The sequence below is a fragment of the Poecilia mexicana genome, unplaced genomic scaffold, assembly GCF_051168715.1.
Source record: "Poecilia mexicana isolate PSO_F unplaced genomic scaffold, ASM5116871v1 scaffold_4, whole genome shotgun sequence".
NCBI lineage: Eukaryota > Metazoa > Chordata > Actinopteri > Cyprinodontiformes > Poeciliidae > Poecilia > Poecilia mexicana.
In genome coordinates, this window is record NW_028263373.1 from 2365153 (window position 1) to 2387953 (window position 22801).

Sequence of the window (22801 nt, forward strand, 5' to 3'; positions counted from 1 at the left end):
ATCTATCTATCTATCTATCTATCTATCTATCTATCTATCTATCTATCTATGTCCCTGTATTAAATAATTAAAATATTAATAGAAAAAATATCTTTTATGTTTGGATTATAACTCAAATACAATAAATTAATAGTTGATTAAAAATCCAAATGCTTAGAGTCGGAGTCGGAACTCAAAGGATGTGAACTGTTTCGAGTGCAAATCTCCGTGTGGGACTTCCGGCGGAAGTAAACAAGAAGAAGCTAGTAGCTTAGCTTCCAGGATTCCATCTGTATGTTCGGGTAGAAAACAGTTTTTGCTTTCAGCTGAATATTTCAGTGACTACATTAACAAAATCTTCGGTTCATCATCAGAGAGAATTAATCAGATCGACTCCCTGCTGCTGGAGAAAAATTCAACAGCATCGTCCGTTAGGAGGAAAAGATCGAAACCCAAATCACCTCGGAATCTCCTGTCTGTTAAGTTTACGGTTCTGAATGAACTAACACTGGAAAACAGAAATTATGATCAAGGAACTAGTTAATACCGCGGAGGAACCAGGACATGTCCGTGTCATCAGCTCGATGGTTTGTTTTCTTCATTACTGTTTGTGTTTAAGCTTAAACTCAGTTTGTGTTTGGAGTTTATTTCCAACTGAATGTCTATTTATTTACTTATTTAGTAGTTATCATGGTGTAAAATACAACAGGGGCATAAAGGGGGGAGTAAAATGTTTTAAGTCTATATAATTTATGTAGCTTGTGACAATCTTTAGTTCAACCTGTTCAGCTACAGCTTCGTTAGGAACGTCTCTACTGTGATCCTCGGTATAAACATCGATTTTACATCGTTAACATTTGTTTTTGCTACACTTTAATCTTTCAGATCATTAATTAAATAACAAAAATAACCTAGGTCTCTATTCATAATGTATTTATAATTTCATTTCCTTTTGGGATTAATAAAGTATTTTTGAATTTTGAATTTAATTTGAATTATTACAGTATTGTAATGGACTCAGAATAGAAAGACATGATCTTTATTGTCGATTGAGATATTGTGATACTTTGTTAGAAAAGATATTTAGTAAATATCTCAAAGTAAATGGTTGTAAAGAAACTTCATGCTTGTCTCCTTTTAACGGCTGACAGTGTTACAAGCCTTCCTGTAACAGGGATTTTTCTCTGTTTTAGCAGCAACAGCAACCTGAAAGAGACCAGTTAGCCTCCAAGCTAATTGAGAACAAGAAGAAATGGGTCTCTTAAAGAGGACAAAAATGACTTCACACAGTAAATACTGGACATTTATGAGACTCTGAAACGCTACCAGCTCTTTCTGTAAGTAAACACGTGGTTCCGGGTCCTCAACCTGCCCACCTGCTGCTTCCTGCTGGACTTTGGGTGTCTCCATCCAATGCCATGTCAGTTTAACACGCTGTTCAGGGGCTGAATGTTTCTGGAAACTTTCCTAAAAGTTTCTACAAAAGTTCAGTTGGATTGGAAGTTCTTGAAAGTATTCCAAATTAAAATTATAAATATTACATGTAAATTTGGAGTAATTTAAACAATTTTTGATATCCAAAATGTGCTTAAATTGAAAACAAATTTTATTGCATATTTGAATGTATTGATACTGATGATTTACTTAGCCAACCTTGGTAATAATTACAACCATCACTTTAAATGACAAATCTCACTTTACATTTTTCTCTTAGTAAAAACATTTTACAGAAATGTAAATAATCTTCTGTTCTTCCTCTCAGATCCTCCAACACATGATGTCTGTCACTACATGGGAGGTTCTGGAGGACAACTCTCTCATAACCAAAGAGAGAAACCTAATTGTTGATTACAATGCTCCAAACATTGCACAGATAAAAGAGGAAGGGGAGGAACCAGAACCTCAGCAAATGGTTGAGAAACAGGAGGAACCAGAACCTCAGCAAATGGTTGAGAAACAGGAGGAACCAGAGCCGGAACCAATCAAAGAAGAACAGGTTGAACTGAGGATCTCCCAGGATGAAGTGAAGCAGGAGACCAACACCTCTATGGTGACTCCTGCTGATGTGGAAATATTCCACACTGAACCAGAACTGCAGCAGATGATGGAGACAAAGGAGGAACCAGAACCCTCACAGGTGAAAGAGGAACCAGAAGAACCAGAACCTGTGAAGTTTAAAGAGGAGGAGGATGATCTCTGCAGTGATCAGGATGGAGGTCAGCTGGTGGAGAAGCAGGAGGTTCACACCTGTCTGGTGACTCCTGCTGATGAACTTAAGGACAACAGAGAGCCAAACGAGGACCAACTTCTTTTTGAGAACTGCCTTAAAGCTGAGGACCAGCATCAGCAAGGAAGCAACCCGGGAGGAAACAACTCAAAACTAAAAGCACCTAAACTAAATATACCATCCTGTGAAATATGTGGCAAATGTTTCACTACATATAAGTACCTGACTGATCACATAAGAACTCACACAGGTGAGAAACCATATGCCTGTGAACTGTGTGATAAATACTTTGCTGATTGTAGTGCCAGAGCCAAACATATGAAAACCCACACAGGTAGGAAGCCTTATCACTGTCAAGTGTGTGGAAAATCATTCAGCCACTGTAGTAACTTAGCCAGACATATGAGAACACACACAGGGGAGAAACCATATTCTTGTGAAACATGTGGTAAATCTTTTCGTCATGGTAATACGATGGCTCGACATATGAGAACCCACACAGGTGAAAAACCGTATACCTGTGAAGTGTGTGATAAATCCTTCATACAGCCCAGTGATTTAGCCCGTCACCTTAGAAGTCACACAGGTGAGAAGTCTTTCTCCTGTCTGACGTGTGGAAAAGGTTTCACAAGACAATCCTCCTTGGCTGTGCACATGAGAACCCACACAGGGGAGAAGCCCTACTCTTGTAAAATGTGTGGAAAGTCTTTTAGATATAGCAGCCATTTGAGTCGTCATGAGAACTCACACAGGTGAGAAGCTTTTCTCATGTCTGGTTGGTGGAAAAGGTTTCAGGGACAAACAATACCTTGACTTTAGCCACGAGATTTCATACAGGGGAGAAGCTGTATTTATGTGCAGGATACGGAAAGCAGTTTGGATATAAATCACATGCTTTTCATCTGCTGATGAATAATAAAAAGATTATTTATAGATGATATAAAAATGTAATTTTCAGAGAGGATCATTTGTATACATTGCTAACTGTTTCGATGTTGGCGTCATGCACAGTTGACGATTATTTCAATAATTGATTAATCACAATTAATCTGATTAATTGAATAACTGTAAAGAGTACATTTACAACATCAGAAAATAATACTACACCATTAACATTATTTAACACTATCAGTTACAGAAAGCAATGCCTTGTCTGCTCTTTTACTGAGTTTTAAATCACATATTTTTATAAATCAGGACTGAATTCTCCCATACTTATTGGTTTTGTCCTTAATTAATGCAGTTGAAATCTCATTGCATTAATAATGTGTCTTGCTCTTAACTAGAATGAATCCATGGCTACAAAAAATGCTGCAGCGTATCAAGTATTTTTCTTAGTATTGAGTTTGAAGCTTTAATATCATGACAGCCATGACTCCATCTGTCATTTATTTTGAGTCTCTCTATACTTAGTAAAAGCAAATTGAAGTTCAATTAGTAAAGCAGTACTAGATGTTTATAGATGTTTAATAAATAAACATGAATAGATGCTTTGTGGCTCATTTTATCCTTGAGTTTTTCAATGAGGCTCATTATTCAGTAAATAAGCCAAACTTCAGATGGAATATTAAATAAATATTACAATGTTATGATTTTTACATGTAAACATCTCAAGCTTTTGAATAATTTCCACATACTTTTATTTTATATCATTGGTATTTAATGTATGTTCTGCATCTGTTTGTATTTATTATAAACCTGTTTATCTGTTGAACTTTTGGCTCATTACTAAAGTCTTGACTTTTCTGCCTTTCTTTATATTTTCCTTTAAATCAGTCAGACTTTATTCAAATGTTATTTCACTAAAACCTGAAACAAAGTTATCTAAAAACCATTACATGGTGAAGGATAAGTTAGTTGATAGGTGTTTTTCAATAACCTATGTAAAATGAACCACAGACAACTTATGTGAGTTTTTAACAAGCTTTCATGAAAGGAGAAGACGCAGCGGACCGCTCCAGCAAGCTGCCCACCGCACGTTCTGGTAACTTCCAGTTTGAGCTCGTCTTTTATTATCAAGGAAAGGAGGGAGGAGAGCAGGACGGGAGAAACAAACTCCTTCTGCACACAGGCAGTTTCTACGGTCGGGAGTATTCGGTTAATAAGGAGGCAGCTGTGGAAACATAATTTAAGGTCTGGGAAACACAGATAACTGTTTCACATGAACAGGCAGATGGAGCCTCCAGGTCAGTTTATACACACAGAAGGAAGAGAACACTTTAAATAATCAATAACAATAAAATGTTGGGTTAATGATGTAAAGTAATAATAAATGTAAGAATAACAACACAAAACATTCTAACATTAGTACATCCCCACACATGGATGCAAGTCTTTACATTATTATACCCTTTATCATAAATTAAAATAACTTGTGAAACAGGAACTTTGAAGTACATTTACTTATTCATCTCAAATAAAGAACAAAACATTTTTATTCTAATATCTATATTATTCATTCATTTGAATGCATTCAGATGTAGAGTTGTCCTGCTTATGATGCTTGGAATATTTAATATATTGACTTTTTCTACATTAATTGATTCTGTTTACTTATTTAAAATATACTGTAGTGTAGAAAATGTTTCCTTGATTGAACAAAGACTAATTCTTTATCATTTTCTTTGTAATTCACATTTTTTACTCTTTGAATGTCTTTACAGAAGCCATTATTATAGCATTCCGTTTTTATGCTCCTCTAATATGGAACAAACATCCAGAAAACTGTAAAACTGAGTTCCTTTAAATCACGGCTAAAAACCCAGTTTGTTTAGATTTTCCTTTGTTAATAATAACAAGGAAATTAATTAATTTTAGTCTGGATTACAACTTTTCTTTACTTCAAAAACTTTATTTTGCCAATCCAATGTAAACATTGTTTTGTGCTTGTTTATTATGTTTTATCACTTTGAACTTCCTTGTTGCTGAAATGCACTATAGAAACAAACACTCCTGGCCGCCAGGTGGCAGTAATGAACCCAGAAGAGTGTTACCAACAGGAACCGTTGAAACAAAACAGTTGGTACTTATCAGCTCTTCAGAAACCTTTACCTATCATGCCTCCCATAGACATAATATAAGGATAGACGCCTCATGCCCCGCTGTCGCCTATTGTCGCTGACGAGATTTAGGGCGGCCATCTTGGAGCGGTATAGAGCTTTGGAGCGTGACGTCACTGCTGTAGTCGGAGGGGTATCAGCGCCATCTTAGGGGTCCATAGACAACAGTCTCGCAGTATAAAAAAAAACAGTCTCGCAGATTTTTTCAATCCAAGTTACTTAAAATAATTTAACTATGGTACGAACTTGCTACGTTATTGTCTGTAATGTCCGATCACACGACTGAAACGGTAAAAGGATATAAGACGGACTTTGGTTTCACTATTATCCTGCTTGGAAACAACGTGAGGAGGCTAAGCTATCGGTGCTAACGAAAAGAAGACGAATGTCCTGGTATCAGCGGTGACACGTCTTGATATCACGTTCTCCAAAATCCCCAGATACCTACAAGTTTCCTCCAGACATTTCCTTTCTGGTGAGTGTCTAAATTTGCTTTGTTGGTTTTGTGTCATAATGTTGTTCTATGATTTTGTCCGAGTGTTCTTACGTTCAGTTTCTGTTGTTTAGCTCGGGCTAATATTGTTTATGTAGCATAGTCCGAGTTTTGTCAGTGGACATCGAGGTTATTACATTATTGTGAAGTAAACTATTTTACTAGTGTTATCAAATTTACAGCTTTAATAGCGATGTGTTCTGATATGTCCTCTTAAAGGCAAACCGACGTATGAAATGGATGAGCTCAATCCTGACTGGGGTCCAGTGCTGAATGTGGGTCACTGAGGTAAACGCCACAACATCGGACCGACATGGGCGTCAATTAAAGAGGCGATACAGCAAAACCATCAACAGGTTACTGAGACTGATTTCATTATTTACCCCAGAAGAGATAAATAATGAAAACACAGTAGCAGAGGCAACAGAAGAGGAGCAAGTTGGAGAGGCTGAGGAGGAAGGAACCCCAGCAGAGGAGCTCAGCAAGGCTGCAGACTCTGAAGAGGAACAGGAACCATTTGTGTTGAAATACAGTTGGAAGTGGCTGTTTTCTCTCATTTAATAATTTAATGTATTAAACATTCATGAATCGTTTGATTCAAGCACTTCAAGTTGCATGTAAACGTGAAGAAAAGAATCACATTTTAAGTAACAATTTGATATTTAAATATTCAGGTAATAAACATACATGTAATGAGATTATATTTTTAAATAAATATTTTATGTGATTAAAGTAAACAATTATATAATCAGACATCTGTCAAGACACTGGGTTTTTGGGTTTGTTTTGCTTTTCATTTTATTAACTTTGTGTTTCAATTCACTTAAGTGGTTCATGGTATTTAGTGTAGTTAGAATAATATTATTGCTTTTCCTTGTTTGTCTGAGTCCATGTCCAGCCTTCTTTAATGACTATTCTATTTTATCCTTCTAGTTATTTCTTATTTCAGCCTCCCTGCAGGGTTTCTAGTAATGTTTATTTCTTAATTTGATCACCATAGGTTCAGTTATTGTTCCATGTCTGAGTCTTTATCTTTCTGTGTCATTCTAGTTGGGTTATTTCTTTTAGATCTTCTAGTTTCTCTTGCTCTGTGTTCCTTAGTTCTTATTGTTAGATCAGCCTTGTTTCTACATCCACATAAAGTAAGTCCACTGCCTGCTGCATTTGTGTCCACCGCCACATCATGACACAAACCAGATGAAAGAGCCCATCTTTAAACATTTAATGTGTAATTAAACAATAAAGGTGACAAATTTTATGAAATAGACCACACTTTAATAAATATTTGTTGTATTTAACATATTTCAGGTAAGTGAACATGTAATGACATAGATCCTGGCCTAGAATTTTATGCAATTGAACATTACGGGTAACAAGTGATGATCTTCTGAGGTAATACATTTTATGAATTTTCTTTTTTTTTAAATATAATTCTGGTTAAAAAATAAAAAAGGGGTCAAAATGGAATAAAAATATGCCTAATCTATATAGTTTAATAGAATAATTGTACACAGATTTTGAGTTAATAGGTTACATGACCTACAAGCTAAGAAAAATAAAAAATTTTGACTGCAGAAATAGCTAAAAAATATATAAAAGGTGTTCAAATGTAATAAAGGTGAGTGTGCCTCATCTATACAATCTATTAGAACAATTTCAAGCAGATCGAGTTAATGGGACACAATTTGGAAGCTACTGAAGAAAACATTTAATATTAAAATTATTGAATATGACTTAAAATTTTAATAGAAGATAGTGTGCCTCGTGTAATAGCATGAATGTCCACTTTTTGGTATCAGTTGGTCACAAGACAAAGCATTTATGCACAGGAGTGTGAAACTCCGAGCGCTTGTGGAGAGACTTAAGAACAGCTGGCCGAAATTAGCGTTCATAAATCGGATCAACCTTGAGCTGAACGTCTCTTACTCCGTGGAGCTCGGTTTATCCAGTATCCAACTTGAAAACAACTTTACTGCGGTTGGTAACACAATGAAAACACCGGTGTTCTGAATAGTTTGTTTTGGTCTGTGGACCCCAGACATGGCGCCGAGCGACGAAAACGTCATATCCTGTGACGTCAACTCCAAAGCTCTATAGAGCTTTGGAGTTGACGTCACAGGATATGACGTTTTCGTTGCTCTATAGAGCAACTCCAAAGCTCTATAGAGCTTTGGAGTTGACGTCACAGGATATGACGTTTTCGTCGCTCGGCGCCATGTCTGGGGTCCACAGACCAAAACAAACTATTCAGAACACCGGTGTTTTCATTGTGTTACCAACCGCAGTAAAGTTGTTTTCAAGTTGGATACTGGATAAACCGAGCTCCACGGAGTAAGAGACGTTCAGCTCAAGGTTGATCCGATTTATGAACGCTAATTTCGGCCAGCTGTTCTTAAGTCTCTCCACAAGCGCTCGGAGTTTCACATTGCTGCTGTCAATTTCCGAACACTCCTGTGCATAAATGCTTTGTCTTGTGACCAACTGATACCAAAAAGTGGACACGAGGCACACTATCCTCTATTAAAATTTTAAGTCATAGTCAATAATTTTAATATTAAATGTTTTCTTCAGTAGCTTCCAAATTGTGTCCCATTAACTCAATCTGATTGAAATTGTTCTACTAGATTGTATAGATGAGGCACACTCACCTTTATTACATTTGAACACCTTTTATATATTTTTTAGCTATTTCTGCAGTCAAAATTTTGTATTTTTCTTAGCTTGTAGGTCATGTAACCTATTAACTCAAAATCTGTGTACAATTATTCTATTAAACTATATAGATTAGGCATATTTTTATTCCATTTTGACCCCTTTTTTTATTTTTTAACCAGAATTATATTTTTAAAAAAAAGAAAATTCATAAAATGTATTACCTCAGATGATCATCACTTGTTACCCGTAATGTTCAATTGCATAAAATTCTAGGCCAGGATCTATGTCATTACATGTTCACTTACCTGAAATATGTTAAATACAACAAATATTTATTAAAGTGTGGTCTATTTCATAAAATTTGTCACCTTTATTGTTTAATTGCACATTAAATGTTTAAAGATGGGCTCTTTCATCTGGTTTGTGTCATGATGTGGCGGTGGACACAAATGCAGCAGGCAGTGGACTTACTTTATGTGGATGTAGAAACAAGGCTGATCTAACAATAAGAACTAAGGAACACAGAGCAAGAGAAACTAGAAGATCTAAACAAAGAAATAACCCAACTAGAATGACACAGAAAGATACAGACTCAGACATGGAACAATAACTGAACCTATGGTGATCAAATTAAGAAATAAACATTACTAGAAACCCTGCAGGGAGGCTGAAGTAAGAAATAACTAGAAGGATAAAATAGAATAGTCATTAAAGAAGGCTTGACATGGACTCAGACAAACAAGGAAAAGCAATAATATTATTCTAACTACACTAAATACCATGAACCACTTGAATTGAAACACAAAGTTAATAAAATGAAAAGCAAAACAAACCCAAAAACCCAGTGTCTTGACAGATGTCTGATTATATAATTGTTTACTTTAATCACATAAAATATTTATTTAAAAATATAATCTCATTACATGTATGTTTATTACCTGAATATTTAAATATCAAATTGTTACTTAAAATGTGATTCTTTTCTTCACGTTTACATGCAACTTGAAGTGCTTGAATCAAACGATTCATGAATGTTTAATACATTAAATTATTAAATGAGAGAACAGCCACTTCCAACTGTATTTCAACACAAATGGTTCCTGTTCCTCTTCAGAGTCTGCAGCCTTGCTGAGCTCCTCTCCTGGGGTTCCTTCCTCCTCAGCCTCTCCAACTTGCTCCTCTTCTGTTGCCTCTGCTACTGTGTTTTCATTATTTACCTCTTCTGGGGTAAATAATGAAATCAGTCTCAGTAACCTGTTGATGGTTTTGCTGTATCGCCTCTTTAATTGACGCCCATGTCGGTCCGATGTTGTGGCGTTTACCTCAGTGACCCACATTCAGCACTGGACCCCAGTCAGGATTGAGCTCATCCATTTCATACGTCGGTTTGCCTTTAAGAGGACATATCAGAACACATCGCTATTAAAGCTGTAAATTTGATAACACTAGTAAAATAGTTTACTTCACAATAATGTAATAACCTCGATGTCCACTGACAAAACTCGGACTATGCTACATAAACAATATTAGCCCGAGCTAAACAACAGAAACTGAACGTAAGAACACTCGGACAAAATCATAGAACAACATTATGACACAAAACCAACAAAGCAAATTTAGACACTCACCAGAAAGGAAATGTCTGGAGGAAACTTGTAGGTATCTGGGGATTTTGGAGAACGTGATATCAAGACGTGTCACCGCTGATACCAGGACATTCGTCTTCTTTTCGTTAGCACCGATAGCTTAGCCTCCTCACGTTGTTTCCAAGCAGGATAATAGTGAAACCAAAGTCCGTCTTATATCCTTTTACCGTTTCAGTCGTGTGATCGGACATTACAGACAATAACGTAGCAAGTTCGTACCATAGCTAAATTATTTTAAGTAACTTGGATAGAAAAAATCTGCGAGACTGTTTTTTTTTATACTGCGAGACTGTTGTCTATGGACCCCTAAGATGGCGCTGATACCCCTCCGACTAGAGCAGTGACGTCACGCTCCAAAGCTCTATACACTCCACTCGGTCCTATGTGTTTAACAGGCACAGTGACGGATCAGCGCATTTAATCGATCATAACACGCTTTTTTGTTACTGGAAACCATATTCAAACATCTATCAAAGCTACATTTATAAACAATTGTATTATTTAAGTATGTTATTTAAGTTATTTAAGTATTTAAATATGCTTAGTGGCTAAAACAATAGAATAGGAATGGAATATTCTGATATTGATGTATAAAGAGCATATTACAAAGCACACAGCCGTTCATAATTTATTTAATAAATTATTTAGTAATATCAATACATATTTAAATAACTATACAACACAAATAAAGATTCATAATGGCACAAATAAATAATTAATACTGAATATATATATATATATATATATATATATATATATATATTTATATTTATTTATTTATTTTTTTTGCCGACTTCTAGCTTCAGAGATTCAGCAGCTGAGATTAAGTCCAAAATCTGATGAGATTCATCCGTGCTGCAGTGAATCCGTCTCTCTTTATAGATTTCTCCCTCTTCTTCCTCACATCGTGTCTTTATGAAACTTTCAAAACAAAAACGGAAGATTTGGGATGTATCTTACTAGTGAAAGAATTACATATAAATAATAGTCTTTACCACCTGTGTAAACTTTGCTGGTGAATGTTATAACACATAAGTTTTATAATATGTGTTATATTGTTTCATTTCTAATGCTCTTGTGTCATATAATCTAAGTCAATGTTAGAGAATAATTAATATTTTTAGATGTACAGAATCTCAGTTAGCCTTCATAGCGGGGCTGAACCCGTATTACACCAAGCACTGTAGCTAATATTAGCTGGTATCTCGCCGGTGGACATAAATACAGTAAAGTAATATTCTAATCACAATATATACACAATAATATGTCCATCTTACTTGTGAAATGCTGTCTGTGGAGCCCTCACATCAATAATCCATAGATCCGAACAATAATATCCCTCAGAGCTGAGGCATCGTCTATTGTTTTGATTGAGGAAAGTAGGAGTTTATACCGCTCTAAGATGGCCGCCGTATTTCCTGCGCCGGAGCAGCCAATGCGGCGTCTACCCTTATATTATGTCTATGATGCCTCCTCTTTGACTCTGGTCGTATTTCAATCCTTCATTTAACGGTCATTTCCTCTGTTTTAGCTGCAACAGCCTGAAAGAGACCAGTTAGCCTCTGTGCTAACTGGGAAGCGAAGGTAACCAGTTTCCTTCTGGAGAACAGCCCTAAAAGGTCTCAAGGCGAAGAGTGTTGGACATTTATTGGACGCTTTTCTGTTCCCAGCAGTTTTTCTGAAGAACAATAACAATAAGTTAGTAAGGTAAGAGAATCATCTTTAATCGGTTGTGACCGTAAATATTAACTATTTACCGCATTGATCGTCTCCGCTTGTCCACCATCTTGAGAGGGAAGCAGCGGTCAGAGTGAGATTAGCTGGAGGTTAAATGATTTGATGCAGCACAAAAAATGAAGAGTAGATTCCTCGTAGAAACAATACGTCAGCGCCGCCACCATCTTGTGAGTGGCAACGTTTCTTTAAGTAGCAACACAAGTCGGCTGGAAAACTACATTTGCACTGAGACCAGCTAATTTCGCAAAACAACCGAACAGTATACATGATAATAATTAGAGTTCATCCACCACAAAACAATGTGCAATATAGAATATAGAAATATATTTTATTATTTTCTTTTTTTATTCTAAAGCAGCCTTATTACGTTATGGTTTGGAAAAGTATTTACGGTACATATTTCTGTTTTACCGCTAAATGTTTCACTAAAAGTTAAGTCTTTCTGTGTCAATATCTTACATTTACATTTCATTTTAAAGTTAGTGGGTGCAGCTTAGTTCGGATGTGCTCAGCAGTCCAGATGTTATAACTTCTACATCCAGTTGTGTTTTTAGGTCTCATTAAATGTGTTTTGCAGTGATGTCTTCACTGTTTTACTCTTTATGTCCTCAGGCCTTCCACAGCGTCATGTCTATCACCACATGGGAGGTTCTGGCTGATAATCTGTTAATAACCAAAGAGAGGAACTCAATTGTTGATCACAAGATTTCAAATCCTGTAGACATAAAAGAGGAACCGGGAGAAACGGATCCCCAACAGGTCACTGAGACGAAAGAGGAACCAGAACCTCTGTCAATTAAAGAAGAACAGACTGAAGTGAGGATCTTTCAGGATGATGGGCAGCTTTCACTGAAGCAGGAGAGCAACATCTCTACGGTGACTCCTGCTGAGGAGGAAATATTCCATAATGAACCAGAACTGGAGCAGAGGATGGAGACAAAGGAGGAACCAGAACTTATACAGATTAAAGAGGAGCAGGAGGATTTCTGCAGTGATCAGGATGGAAAGCAGATTGTACTAAAACAGGAACCTGTTGAGCTAAGGGACAGCACTGAACCAGAACCAAACAAGAACCAGAACCTCTCTGGGATCCATCCTGAAGGTGCGAACCGTCATGAACAAGGAAGCAACCAGGAAGACTCAGGATCCAGTAAAAATCTGGAGCTTCTGGACATCAGAAATCACAGGGACAATGTGGACAGTTCAGAACTAGAACGTCATAAAAATGTTCCTTCTTGTGAAATATGTGGCAAATCCTTCACAAGACGTAAATACTTGACGTCTCATATGCAAACTCATACAGGAGAGAAGCCATATCCTTGTACACTCTGTGATAAATCATATAAGCGGAGTAGCGAGTTAGCACGTCACATAAAGGCTCACACAGGTGAGAAACCCTACCCCTGTGAACTGTGCAGTAAATCTTTCAGACAGAGCAGTGAGTTGGCGGGTCACATGAGAACCCATACAGGTGAGAAGCTGCATATGTGTAAGGTGTGTGGTAAATCCTTCAGTGGCAGCAGTAGCATGGCTCGGCACATGAGAACTCACACTGGGGAGAAACCCTTTGCTTGCAAAGTGTGTGGCAAGTCTTTTGCTTTTAGTAGTCGTTTGAATGTTCACACAAGAATCCACACAGGAGAAAGACCGTATTCTTGTGAAGTCTGTGGTAAGTTCTTCAGGAAAAACTGTCATTTAACTATTCATATGAGAACCCACACAGGCGAGAAACCATATTCCTGTGAAGTTTGTGGTAAGTCGTTTAGTGAATGTAGCAGAGTGGCCAGACATATGAGGAGTCATACACATGAGAAGCCGTATACTTGCAAAGTTTGTGGTAACTCCTTCCGGTACGGCAACAATTTGACCGAACACATGATAACTCATACAGGCGAAAAGCCCCATTCCTGTAAGGTGTGTGGTAAATCTTTTACTGAATGTGGCAGCATGGGCCGACATATGAGAACTCACACAGCAGAGGAGGCAACATCTTGTGAGCTGTCAAAGTGCAAATCCAATGAATGATTAATAAAATAAATCCCACAGACAAAATCTCATGCCTTGATTCTTTTTTATTCTGATGACTTCATACTGTTCAGTTGCCTACAGCATACTTCTATTTAAATGAATTGTAATTAGAGTCTAAAATATTGTATGCGCACTTAAAAAGTCCCAAATTCACTAAAATAATGCAAGAGGGCCTGAATTATGTTAATCACAGGCTGTAAATTTAGTTAAAACAGGATTATTTAATCTTGCATATTCTCATATGTCGGCATCTTCATTGTGTTGCATGAGGGGATTGAAGCTACGATTCTCTAATTGGAATTAATTTAATTTATTTTGGACCATTTCACAATAAATGTTCTCAAGGCACTTTACATAACACATATCGATTCAATAGCTATGCATTCAAATTGAACCTAGTTATCAAACAATGCATCACAGCAATCAATAACTTAGATCTTAACCTTTGGGTAAAATCTGTTCGAAAAAAATAAACCACTGAAACAACCTGGATAAAATTTATTTGGAAGACAATGAAGCTACTGGTTAATAGTATAAATGAAAACAAAAGTGCCGACACCTGTTGGTTGATTTGAGTAGCTCAGAGCATTAACTCTGTCCCCTCCTACAGGTGTTGAACTTAAAATTTGTAAAGTATAAATAAAGTGGCAGTAAGCCTTCAGAGCCCGTCTCTTCCAGGGTTGGAAGAGTCAGAATAAGAGCAACAAATTAAAGTAATGCTTCAATCTTCCTTTACTGACCACACAAGCCTCTAGGTGGCAGTGTTTAATCAGTTGTTTCTTCAGTAGATTTAACCAGATTTATTTCACTAGTTGGGCCGAGTTTATGCTGGTTATCCTTTAGAGCTCAACTCAGATTCCAGACGCATAATGTGAGTTCCTTGGTGTAAAGACAAAATAAAAGTATTTTCAAGGCCGATGTTTGCTGAGATCAAAGATAAACATTCTCTCAAACATTTAAAGTATTCTCATTTTTACCTCAAGCTTTTTTTTTTTTACAATTTTCTACAAATAATTTCTGATTATTGAAACAATTATGAAACGTGCTGAATGAGTTGTAAAACAATAATAAACTCTTAATAGCTTTATTGTGCAGATGCAATTAAAATTTAGTTTAAAATATGTCATGTCCTGTTATGTCAACTACTGAGGATTAAAACCTCAATGAAGTCCTTTCACCAGTCAGCAGAGTCTGATGGGAGGGGCAGGAAGCAGACTATATCAAGATTTAAATAAAATGAAATTATTCATCTAACAGACATCAGCGGTGAAAGAGCTCCAGACTTACTACCTAAAAACAACAGGATGGCCAGCAACACGCCTCGTAAGTACATTTAACAGGAAATTCAAACTTTTATTTTATTTTATTTAGTTACATGTTTGATTTTCTAGTAGTTGCTTGTGATGATTAAATATGTAAAAGTTTCTAATTTTGTATTTATATAAGTGTTTTAGCTAAAAGCTTTTACATCTTTCACCCAGATTGATTTCATATCAAGACATTTTCCTGTACATTTCAAACATGTTCAATCTTCACATAAAATAGATTTACTATATTTAAGGGTTAGAGTTTAATGAATTAGAAACTTTACATCTTAGAAAACAGAAACTTGTTTTGCATCCTTTTGATTGTTTAGTAAATGTCAATATATTATTGTTCACAAATAACTTAAAATAAATCATGTTTATTGTTCTGGGACTATAATGTTCTTTAAAATGATATAATATATCCTAACAGTCTGATTGTTCTGGAATTGTAAGATAAATGAGGAATTACTGCAGCACTAAACCATCGCTCCTGTCAGGGTGAGGCAGGAAAACAATTTTCTGTTTGATCACAGAAATCTTCACACAGTCAGAAAATATTAATTCATTGACCATTAAAATGCTTAGATAAACCTTTCATTCAAGAAAATAAGACAAACAGCAGAAATACTTTGTTTCTTGTTTATTTTTCTTACTTGCAAACAGTAAATCCATCTTGAGGTGTGAGGGGGAGACAAAGATTAAAAAAGAAGTCTTTCTTTACTGCACCCATATATTTATTCAATTCATTAACAGGTTTGAAGGAACCAGAACAATCAGACCAACCCACAGTTCAAGAGGAACCAGATGACCAACAGATCAGAATTGTGTTAGTTGGGAAAACAGGTTGTGGGAAAAGTGCAACAGGAAACACCATTTTACAAAAAAAGGTGTTTGATTCCAAGATTTCTTATTCCTCTGTAACAGCAGAGTGCCAGAAGGAGAAGGGAGATTTTGAAGGTCAATCCCTGGCTGTAGTTGATACTCCAGGTTTGTTTGACACCAAGAAAACTAAGGAAGATGTTATTAAGGAGATTGTTAAATCCATCTCCTACGCTGCTCCTGGTCCTCATGTGTTCTTGATGGTGATTGAGATAAAAAGATTTACAGAGGAGGAACAAGAAACACTGAAAACCCTTCAGAAGATTTTTGGGGAAAAAGCAGCAGATTACACCATGGTCCTGTTTACGGGTGGGGACAATCTGGAAGAAGAAGGAACCGCCATAGAAGAATTATTTCAAATAAACAAAGATGTAATGGACTTCATCAGTCAGTGTGGTGGAAGATATCATGTATTTAACAACAGAAACAAAGATCCCACTCAGGTCAGAGAACTACTGGAGAAGATCGACAGGATGACTGAGCAAAATGGAGGAAGATGCTTCACTAATGAGCTGTTTCAAGAAGCAGAAAGAGCCATTAAAGATGAAATGCAGATTGTTCTGGCAGAAAATACCAACATGGAGCTTGAAGATGCAAGAAGAATAGCAGAGAATGACAACTGGTTCATTACAGAGGTTATGCAGTATGTAGCTGCTGGAGCTGCAGTTGGCTTAGCAGCTGGAAGACAGTTTGGAGCTGCAGGGCCTGGATCTGCAGCTGCAGCAGGAGTCATGGCTGCATTGGGAGGTTTAATCTCTTTTACAAGGATCTATGTTAAAGCTCAAACTGGCTGCATTTTACAGTGATGCTAAATGCAACATTAACTTCTTCAGTAACCATTTTACCGTTTAATCTTCGTCTGATCATGTTTTGCTTGGTTGATCGTTTTATGACCAAGACATCTTTATTCATCAACTGTTAGCAGTAATAACTTGTCTAAACATGTCATTTTGAAGGGGCAGTTTTCAAAGGTTTTTTTCTTTTGCTCTAGTGGCCTTTATTTGAAAGTGTTATGAAAGGAAAGTAGGGCAATGAGAGAGAAGGAAGACATGCGGCGAAGGTCATCAGGCTGGGAATCGAACCTGCGACGGCCACGTTGAGGACTAGGGCCTCTTTACATGGGCTGTGCTTAGCCCCTGTGCCACCACTGCACCCCCAACTTTTTCATCTTTACATTATTTTATAATTCTTCCATTCAATACCTGGAGCGTTGCCTTGAGTCTTTTATTCATGTTTGAGAAATCTTTTAATATGCAGAACACATTAAAGGCACCTTTGAGGTGCAGCTCCTCCTCAGAGCTGCAGAACCTCTGTCTCACAGAGCAGCTCTCACCTGTGACTCCCTCATTCAGCTCCTTCAGACTAGCCAGCAGCAATTAGCAGACACCTGGTGGAGCTGCACCTCTACTGAGCTCATTAAAGGAGCTGCTGCTCAGAGCAACACTGATAAAACTTTGTTAAAGGGTTAATAGAGGAGCCATGATGGGATGACTTCCTGGAGGTGGAGCCTCAGAAAGAGCAGGAGCTTTTAAAGAGACAGAGGCCCAATTTAAAGATTCTAAATTACAAAGTCAAATTTATTTTAAGTGTTGTGACACACTGTGAAATGAAAATACAACTGAACATTTTTTCTGTTTAGTTGTATCTTTCATCATTAAGTAAACTAAATTTGGTCAGTTTGTGTTTTCCAGGCCGTGTTTTGGTCATGTGTGGCGACCAAAACAGTCTTTGGTCAATATAAATGTGTGTTTACATGGTTCTGTCTTTGTGTTGCTCTAGGCTACTTTACTAGTTTTTTGTAATGTTTTATTTTAAATTTAGACCATTTTTTCTTTATCTGTTTAATGTTTCTGTTTTTGATAAAGGTTTTATAAATAGAATCTGTTTGATGTAAATCTCCTTCTGAATGGCGGGTTTGATATCTTTACTGTTTCAGCAACATTAGCAAAGACGCTACAGTGGAAACAGAGTTATTTACAGAAACCTTTCTTAGAGTAGCAAGTTGTTTGTTTAACTTGGTAATTTATTGTTGACATTGAAGCTGCAATTTGTAATTTTATTTTATTGTTTTAGACTTTTTTGTATTTGTTAAAGTTGTTACTATGTTGTGACAGTTTAGTATGTCTTCTCCTTGTGGAGCTACTGGTATCTGCAGAAATGCACTGCTCTGGGTCAAAAACAGCCAATCAGAGCCAGAGGGAAGGTCTTGGTGCTTTCAGTCGTGTTAATATACATTCTGATCACAGCGCCTCTTTTGCTGTCTGCTACGTTTCTGCTCAGGACCCGTCGTCTACCATGGAGTGAAATAAGCCCAAGAGTGTTGGGGCCTTGAATAGTTAGCTAGCTCTGAGTTAGCTAAATAAAAAAGTAAATATTTATCTAGCTCAATATCCAAATTTACTTTCCAATAAGAAAAAGTAAACTTAAACTGAAAGCTGGGTCTTGTTGATGTCTATATAAATTCCTGTTGGTGAAGCTGAATCCTTCTGATGCATCACTGATGCTGGTAAATGTCTGCTTTTAAAACGACTCATTCTTTGTTTTAAGCTGAAAAGTTGCACAAGAAAAGAGAGAAAGAGGCGATGATGAGGAGGTGACATGAAGCCATTTGAAAACAGGAGTTTATATAAAGAGGTTTGGAAGAGCCAGCTTTTATTTTGGTAGTCCACTTCAGGTGTTTTGAAAGTGAATTTGAATATTGTGTTTGGTATACTCATTAAATGTTTAGTTTAAAACTGTGACATTTAAAAATGAATGGATTACATGGGAAAATATGAGTTTGAAAAACAAACTCCCATTTTTTTTCTTACAAAACCCAAATTATTGCTGTAAATTCTGACTGTAATTTTGCAAACAGCTTCCCAACAACCGCTCTCCCTGACTGGACATATTGCAGTGAAGCTGAAAAACTGAATTCCTAACAAGAAAAATTGCTTCTGCATCAAGTGGCTGAAAATCAAGCAGATATTTATAAATGAAAAATGTTTTAGATATTAAAAATGATTAAATATAACGGCTATTGACAACAAGTATCTTTCTCCAGAGTTCTTTGGTAAAAAAAGGTTTCACTGTAATAAATGGCAATAAAAATGCATAACTCTAGAATCTGTTAAATAGTTTATTCATTCTGATGGACTCACCAGAATCTGGATTTGTTTCTGTGTTTAGTAAATGTTAGAGAGAGTTTTACCTTTCCTTACTGCAGCTTTAATATCCACTTAAAATTCCCATTCAGGTCCAGATGAAGCCACAGCAGCAGAACCTCAACTAGAAGCTGAAGCTCAGCAAATCCGGATCGTGTTAATTGGGAATATTAAATCTGGAAAAAGTGCAACAGGAAACACCATTTTACAACAGAAATCTTTTGAATCCAAGGCTTCATTTTCCTCTGTGACGTCAGAGTGTCAGAGGGAAACAGGAATGTTTGAAGGTCAACGCCTGGCTGTGGTTGATACTCCAGGACTGTTTGACATCAACAAACCTGAGAAGGAGATTATTCCTGAGTTCATGAAGTGCATCGCTCTCACCCCTCCTGGTCCTCACGCGTTCCTGGTCGTCACCGAGTTAAAACGATTCTCAAAAGAAGAAGAAGAAAACATGAAAATCATCCAGAAGATTTTTGGAGAAACAGCAGCAGATTTCACTCTGGTGCTGTTCACTCATGGAGACGACCTGGAGGCAGACGGAGCCTCCATAGAAGAATTAATCACAGGGAGAGACGATGTCAGCCAGTTCATCACGCAGTGTGGTGGAAGATACCACGTGTTTAACAACAGAAACAAAGATCGCGCTCAGGTGAAAGAGCTGCTGAAGAAGATCAACAAGATGATGGAGAAAAATGGAGGAAGATGCTTCACCACTGAAATGCTGCAGGAAGCAAAGAAGGAGATTCAGGAAGGAATACAAGCCGTTCTAAGAGAAAATCAAACTATGGGGAACAAAGACAGAGCAAGAGCATTGCATGACCATTTTACCACACAGATTATTAAAAGGCTTGTCTTTCAAGTAGCTGAAATTCTTTTTCAGATCAGAAGGAAGCTGAGCTTTGGGCAATGCGCCGTTATTGGAGCTGCTGTTGGCTTTGCAGTTGGGAGACGACTGGGGGTAATATAAGAAGCTGTTGAAGCTTTGAGTGGGAGCGTTAATAATAATTACTCTGGTTTCTTTACTAATTGTTTGTTGTTTGTTCCTAATAGAATGCATAAGGCATATTACTGAACAGGTTAAACCAAAGCCAACTAGTCTAATTCCAAACACTGAAAACAAAACTATCTTCTCTTTAACATGCTGGTTTTTAAACAGATGTGGATCTCAGGAGCCCCACAGAAGGACGTGCATGTCAAACCTTTCATTTGTAAATGGTCAATAAGCAAATAAAAACTCATTTAAATGATAACGTGTCAGATTTTGGGGGGATGGATGATGTTTCTACATTACAGTCACAGCTCTGTTGACTCAGAGCCTTGAACGAAGGTGAGAAATTTGGAACATCACAAGACTCAGGAGGATCAGACGGATCAGGTCTAGACTGAGCAAACTAACTGAACATGGTTTTCAACAGGTTCACAGCTGTGAGTTTATGGCTCATCATGAATCTAAACTTTGTTGGAGAGGACTTCCTGCCACAGGCAGAGGATCTCAGTGTTCACGAGGAAGACCCAGGAACATGTTGGAGGGACGATGTTTGACCTGTGACCCTACCCCGCATAAGCAAGAGATAATGGGTGGACCGTATCTGAAAATTAAAATGTTGATATTTGTGTTCATATCTGGGAGACCCGAGTGAAACACAACCAAGTCGGTCATTTTGTCTCCTAGTTTCTGTCAGTCCATTTTCTAACACTCATAGAAAAGGGTTCTCTTTAAAATATTGACTGAGATAAAACTAAAACATCTGAAATAAGTCCTTGACAAACTGTTTTTTAAACATAATGTTTTCTTAACAGGTGGTGAGGAATCAAACATAGATCAACAGATCCGCATTGTGTTAGTTGGAAAAACAGGATCTGGCAAAAGTGCATCAGGGAATACCATCTTACAGAAGAAAGTCTTTCCATCCAAGCTGTCTTTCACCTCTCTGACATCAGCATGTCAGAAGAAAAAGGAGGAGATTTATGGACAAACTGTGGCTATTGTTGATACTCCAGGTCTGTTTGAAACAAATGCAACTGAAGAAGAAGTGATAAAAGAGCTCACTAAGTGCATCATGTTATCGGCTCCGGGTCCTCATGTGTTTCTGGTGGTGATCCAGCCTCACAGATTCACCAAGGAAGAACAAGAAACGGTGAAACTCATTCAGAAGACGTTTGGAGAAAAGGCGGCAGATCACACCATGGTGCTGTTCAGCCATGGAGACGACCTGGAGGAAGAAGGAACCTCCATAGAGAAACTCCTCATACAAAATGAAGAAGTTGCAGCTTTTGTCAGGCAGTGTGGTGGAAGATATCACGTGTTCAACAACAGGAAGATTGATCCATCTCAGGTGGAAGAGCTGCTCCAAAAGCTCCAGGAGATGATTGAGAATAATGAAGGAAGATGTTACACAAATGAAATGTTTCAAGAAGCAGAAAAAGCCATCAAAGATACGATGCAGATCATTTTGAGAGAAAACCCAAACCTGGAGACTGAAGAAGCCAGAAGAAGAGCAGAGAGCGACAACTGGTTCATTCATGAAGTTCTTCAGCAGTTCAGCGGGTCGCCTGCCATGGGAGCTCAGGCTGACAGAGGGAGGGAGCAGCTGCCTAAAATCGCAGCTTATCTGGTGGAGGCTTTAGTTTTAGCAGTGAGATCAGAGGGAGCAGCAGGACGATGCATCATCGTCCTGCTGCTCCAGGACGAAATATAACCAGTGTGAAAGTGTAGAAAGTGTAGAAATATAACCAGTCTGAGAAAAGGAAATAATAAACTGACTGAATGATTTGTTTTAAAGCTTTCTCACTAAAATTATAATCTTTGGATGTTTAAGTAGTAAGAAAATGTAATTAGACCTTAATAAAAAAAGTGTTCCCATTATAGCATAATTTTTCATATTAAGTGAGATGTCAAAGATTTGAAAAATGGTTTAGGACAAAATATAACTGATCTTTTAGAAAGTAATTCTTTTATGTACAGTCAATTATGGTTAATGGTGAGAAGTTCAAAATTAATGAAAGGCGTTTGTTGTTATTTGAGATTAATAGATGACATGCATTTAAAATACTGATATAATAAAATAAAACTGAAAAGCCTGTCCTGTTTGTCTGAGATCTTTATGGCATGTTCCAGTACTTCATGACATTGCAGCTAACATCAGATCCCAGAGTCAGGAGCAAAACAACACCAGGCACTGCAGGAACAGCCATTCTCTCATCACTTCAAATCAACTGAAGAAATTATATTTAAACTGTAAGGTTATGCAAGAAGCTTGTGGCATATTTTTATTTCCAAATTCCACTTTTGTGACATTCCCAAAACGGCAAAATGAGGGCAGACTGGGACGGTGTTCTCTTTGGATATTGATAGATCAAACTTTTAACAAACAAGACAAATGAACAAACTTTTAGGCAAAAGCTACAAACAAGCAGCAGGGTCAAAGGGTCAGAGGGCATATCGACTGTCATCAGATAAACATCCCATCCAGTTTGATTACATTTGGCTAAAGCTCAAGAAAAGTACTTACAACTAGAGGAAGTTCTATGTTAGTCTAATCTTAAATTAGGACTGAATAAAAGATTTGAGTTAGTGACATTCAAAGAAACTATTTTTTACCAATATGGGTCTTTGAAAACATTGAAGGGTCTGACATCATTTCC

General features: G+C 37.1%; 5 protein-coding genes and 2 long non-coding RNA genes across 7 annotated transcripts; 6 read left to right on the forward strand and 1 right to left on the reverse strand.

Annotated features, from left to right (window-relative positions):
- The first annotated feature begins 213 nt into the window (after positions 1-213).
- LOC106924186 (uncharacterized) lies at positions 214-3087 on the forward strand. Its single transcript, XM_088004747.1, has 3 exons — positions 214-566; positions 1173-1316; positions 1742-3087. Exon 3 carries the CDS (start codon positions 1754-1756, stop codon positions 2960-2962), a length of 1209 nt encoding a protein of 402 aa, XP_087860873.1. The 5' UTR covers positions 214-566; positions 1173-1316; positions 1742-1753; the 3' UTR covers positions 2963-3087.
- Positions 3088-5370: 2283 nt separating this feature from the next.
- On the forward strand, positions 5371-6511 carry LOC148159878 (uncharacterized). The gene is made up of 2 exons (XR_015762630.1): positions 5371-5740; positions 5978-6511. It is a non-coding gene; the product is annotated as an uncharacterized LOC148159878 (long non-coding RNA).
- A 2761-nt stretch (positions 6512-9272) lies between these two features.
- On the reverse strand, positions 9273-10779 carry LOC148159879 (uncharacterized). The gene is made up of 2 exons (XR_015762629.1): positions 10042-10779; positions 9273-9804 (listed from the first exon to the last, which is right to left on the reverse strand). It is a non-coding gene; the product is annotated as an uncharacterized LOC148159879 (long non-coding RNA).
- A 786-nt stretch (positions 10780-11565) lies between these two features.
- Positions 11566-13848, forward strand: LOC106924181 (uncharacterized). The gene is made up of 2 exons (XM_014997752.2): positions 11566-11766; positions 12409-13848. Exon 2 carries the CDS (start codon positions 12424-12426, stop codon positions 13819-13821), a length of 1398 nt encoding a protein of 465 aa, XP_014853238.2. The 5' UTR covers positions 11566-11766; positions 12409-12423; the 3' UTR covers positions 13822-13848.
- Positions 13849-15077: 1229 nt separating this feature from the next.
- LOC148159880 (GTPase IMAP family member 4-like) lies at positions 15078-20406 on the forward strand. The gene is made up of 2 exons (XM_088004753.1): positions 15078-15147; positions 19246-20406. Exons 1-2 carry the CDS (start codon positions 15129-15131, stop codon positions 20121-20123), a joined length of 897 nt encoding a protein of 298 aa, XP_087860879.1. The 5' UTR covers positions 15078-15128; the 3' UTR covers positions 20124-20406.
- LOC106924174 (GTPase IMAP family member 9-like) lies at positions 15085-22237 on the forward strand. Its single transcript, XM_014997740.2, has 2 exons — positions 15085-15147; positions 20957-22237. The coding sequence occupies exons 1-2, from the start codon at positions 15129-15131 to the stop codon at positions 21853-21855; spliced, it is 918 nt and encodes a 305-aa protein (XP_014853226.2). The 5' UTR covers positions 15085-15128; the 3' UTR covers positions 21856-22237.
- On the forward strand, positions 15086-19039 carry LOC148159881 (GTPase IMAP family member 9-like). The gene is made up of 2 exons (XM_088004751.1): positions 15086-15147; positions 15885-19039. Exons 1-2 carry the CDS (start codon positions 15129-15131, stop codon positions 16814-16816), a joined length of 951 nt encoding a protein of 316 aa, XP_087860877.1. The 5' UTR covers positions 15086-15128; the 3' UTR covers positions 16817-19039.
- Positions 22238-22801: the final 564 nt, after the last annotated feature.

What these genes read in the sequence shown, in the direction of transcription:
- LOC106924186 (XM_088004747.1), top strand. Translation starts at nt 1,754, where the DNA reads ATGATGTCTGTCACTACATGGGAGGTTCTGGAGGACAACTCTCTCATA.
- LOC106924181 (XM_014997752.2), top strand. Translation starts at nt 12,424, where the DNA reads ATGTCTATCACCACATGGGAGGTTCTGGCTGATAATCTGTTAATAACC.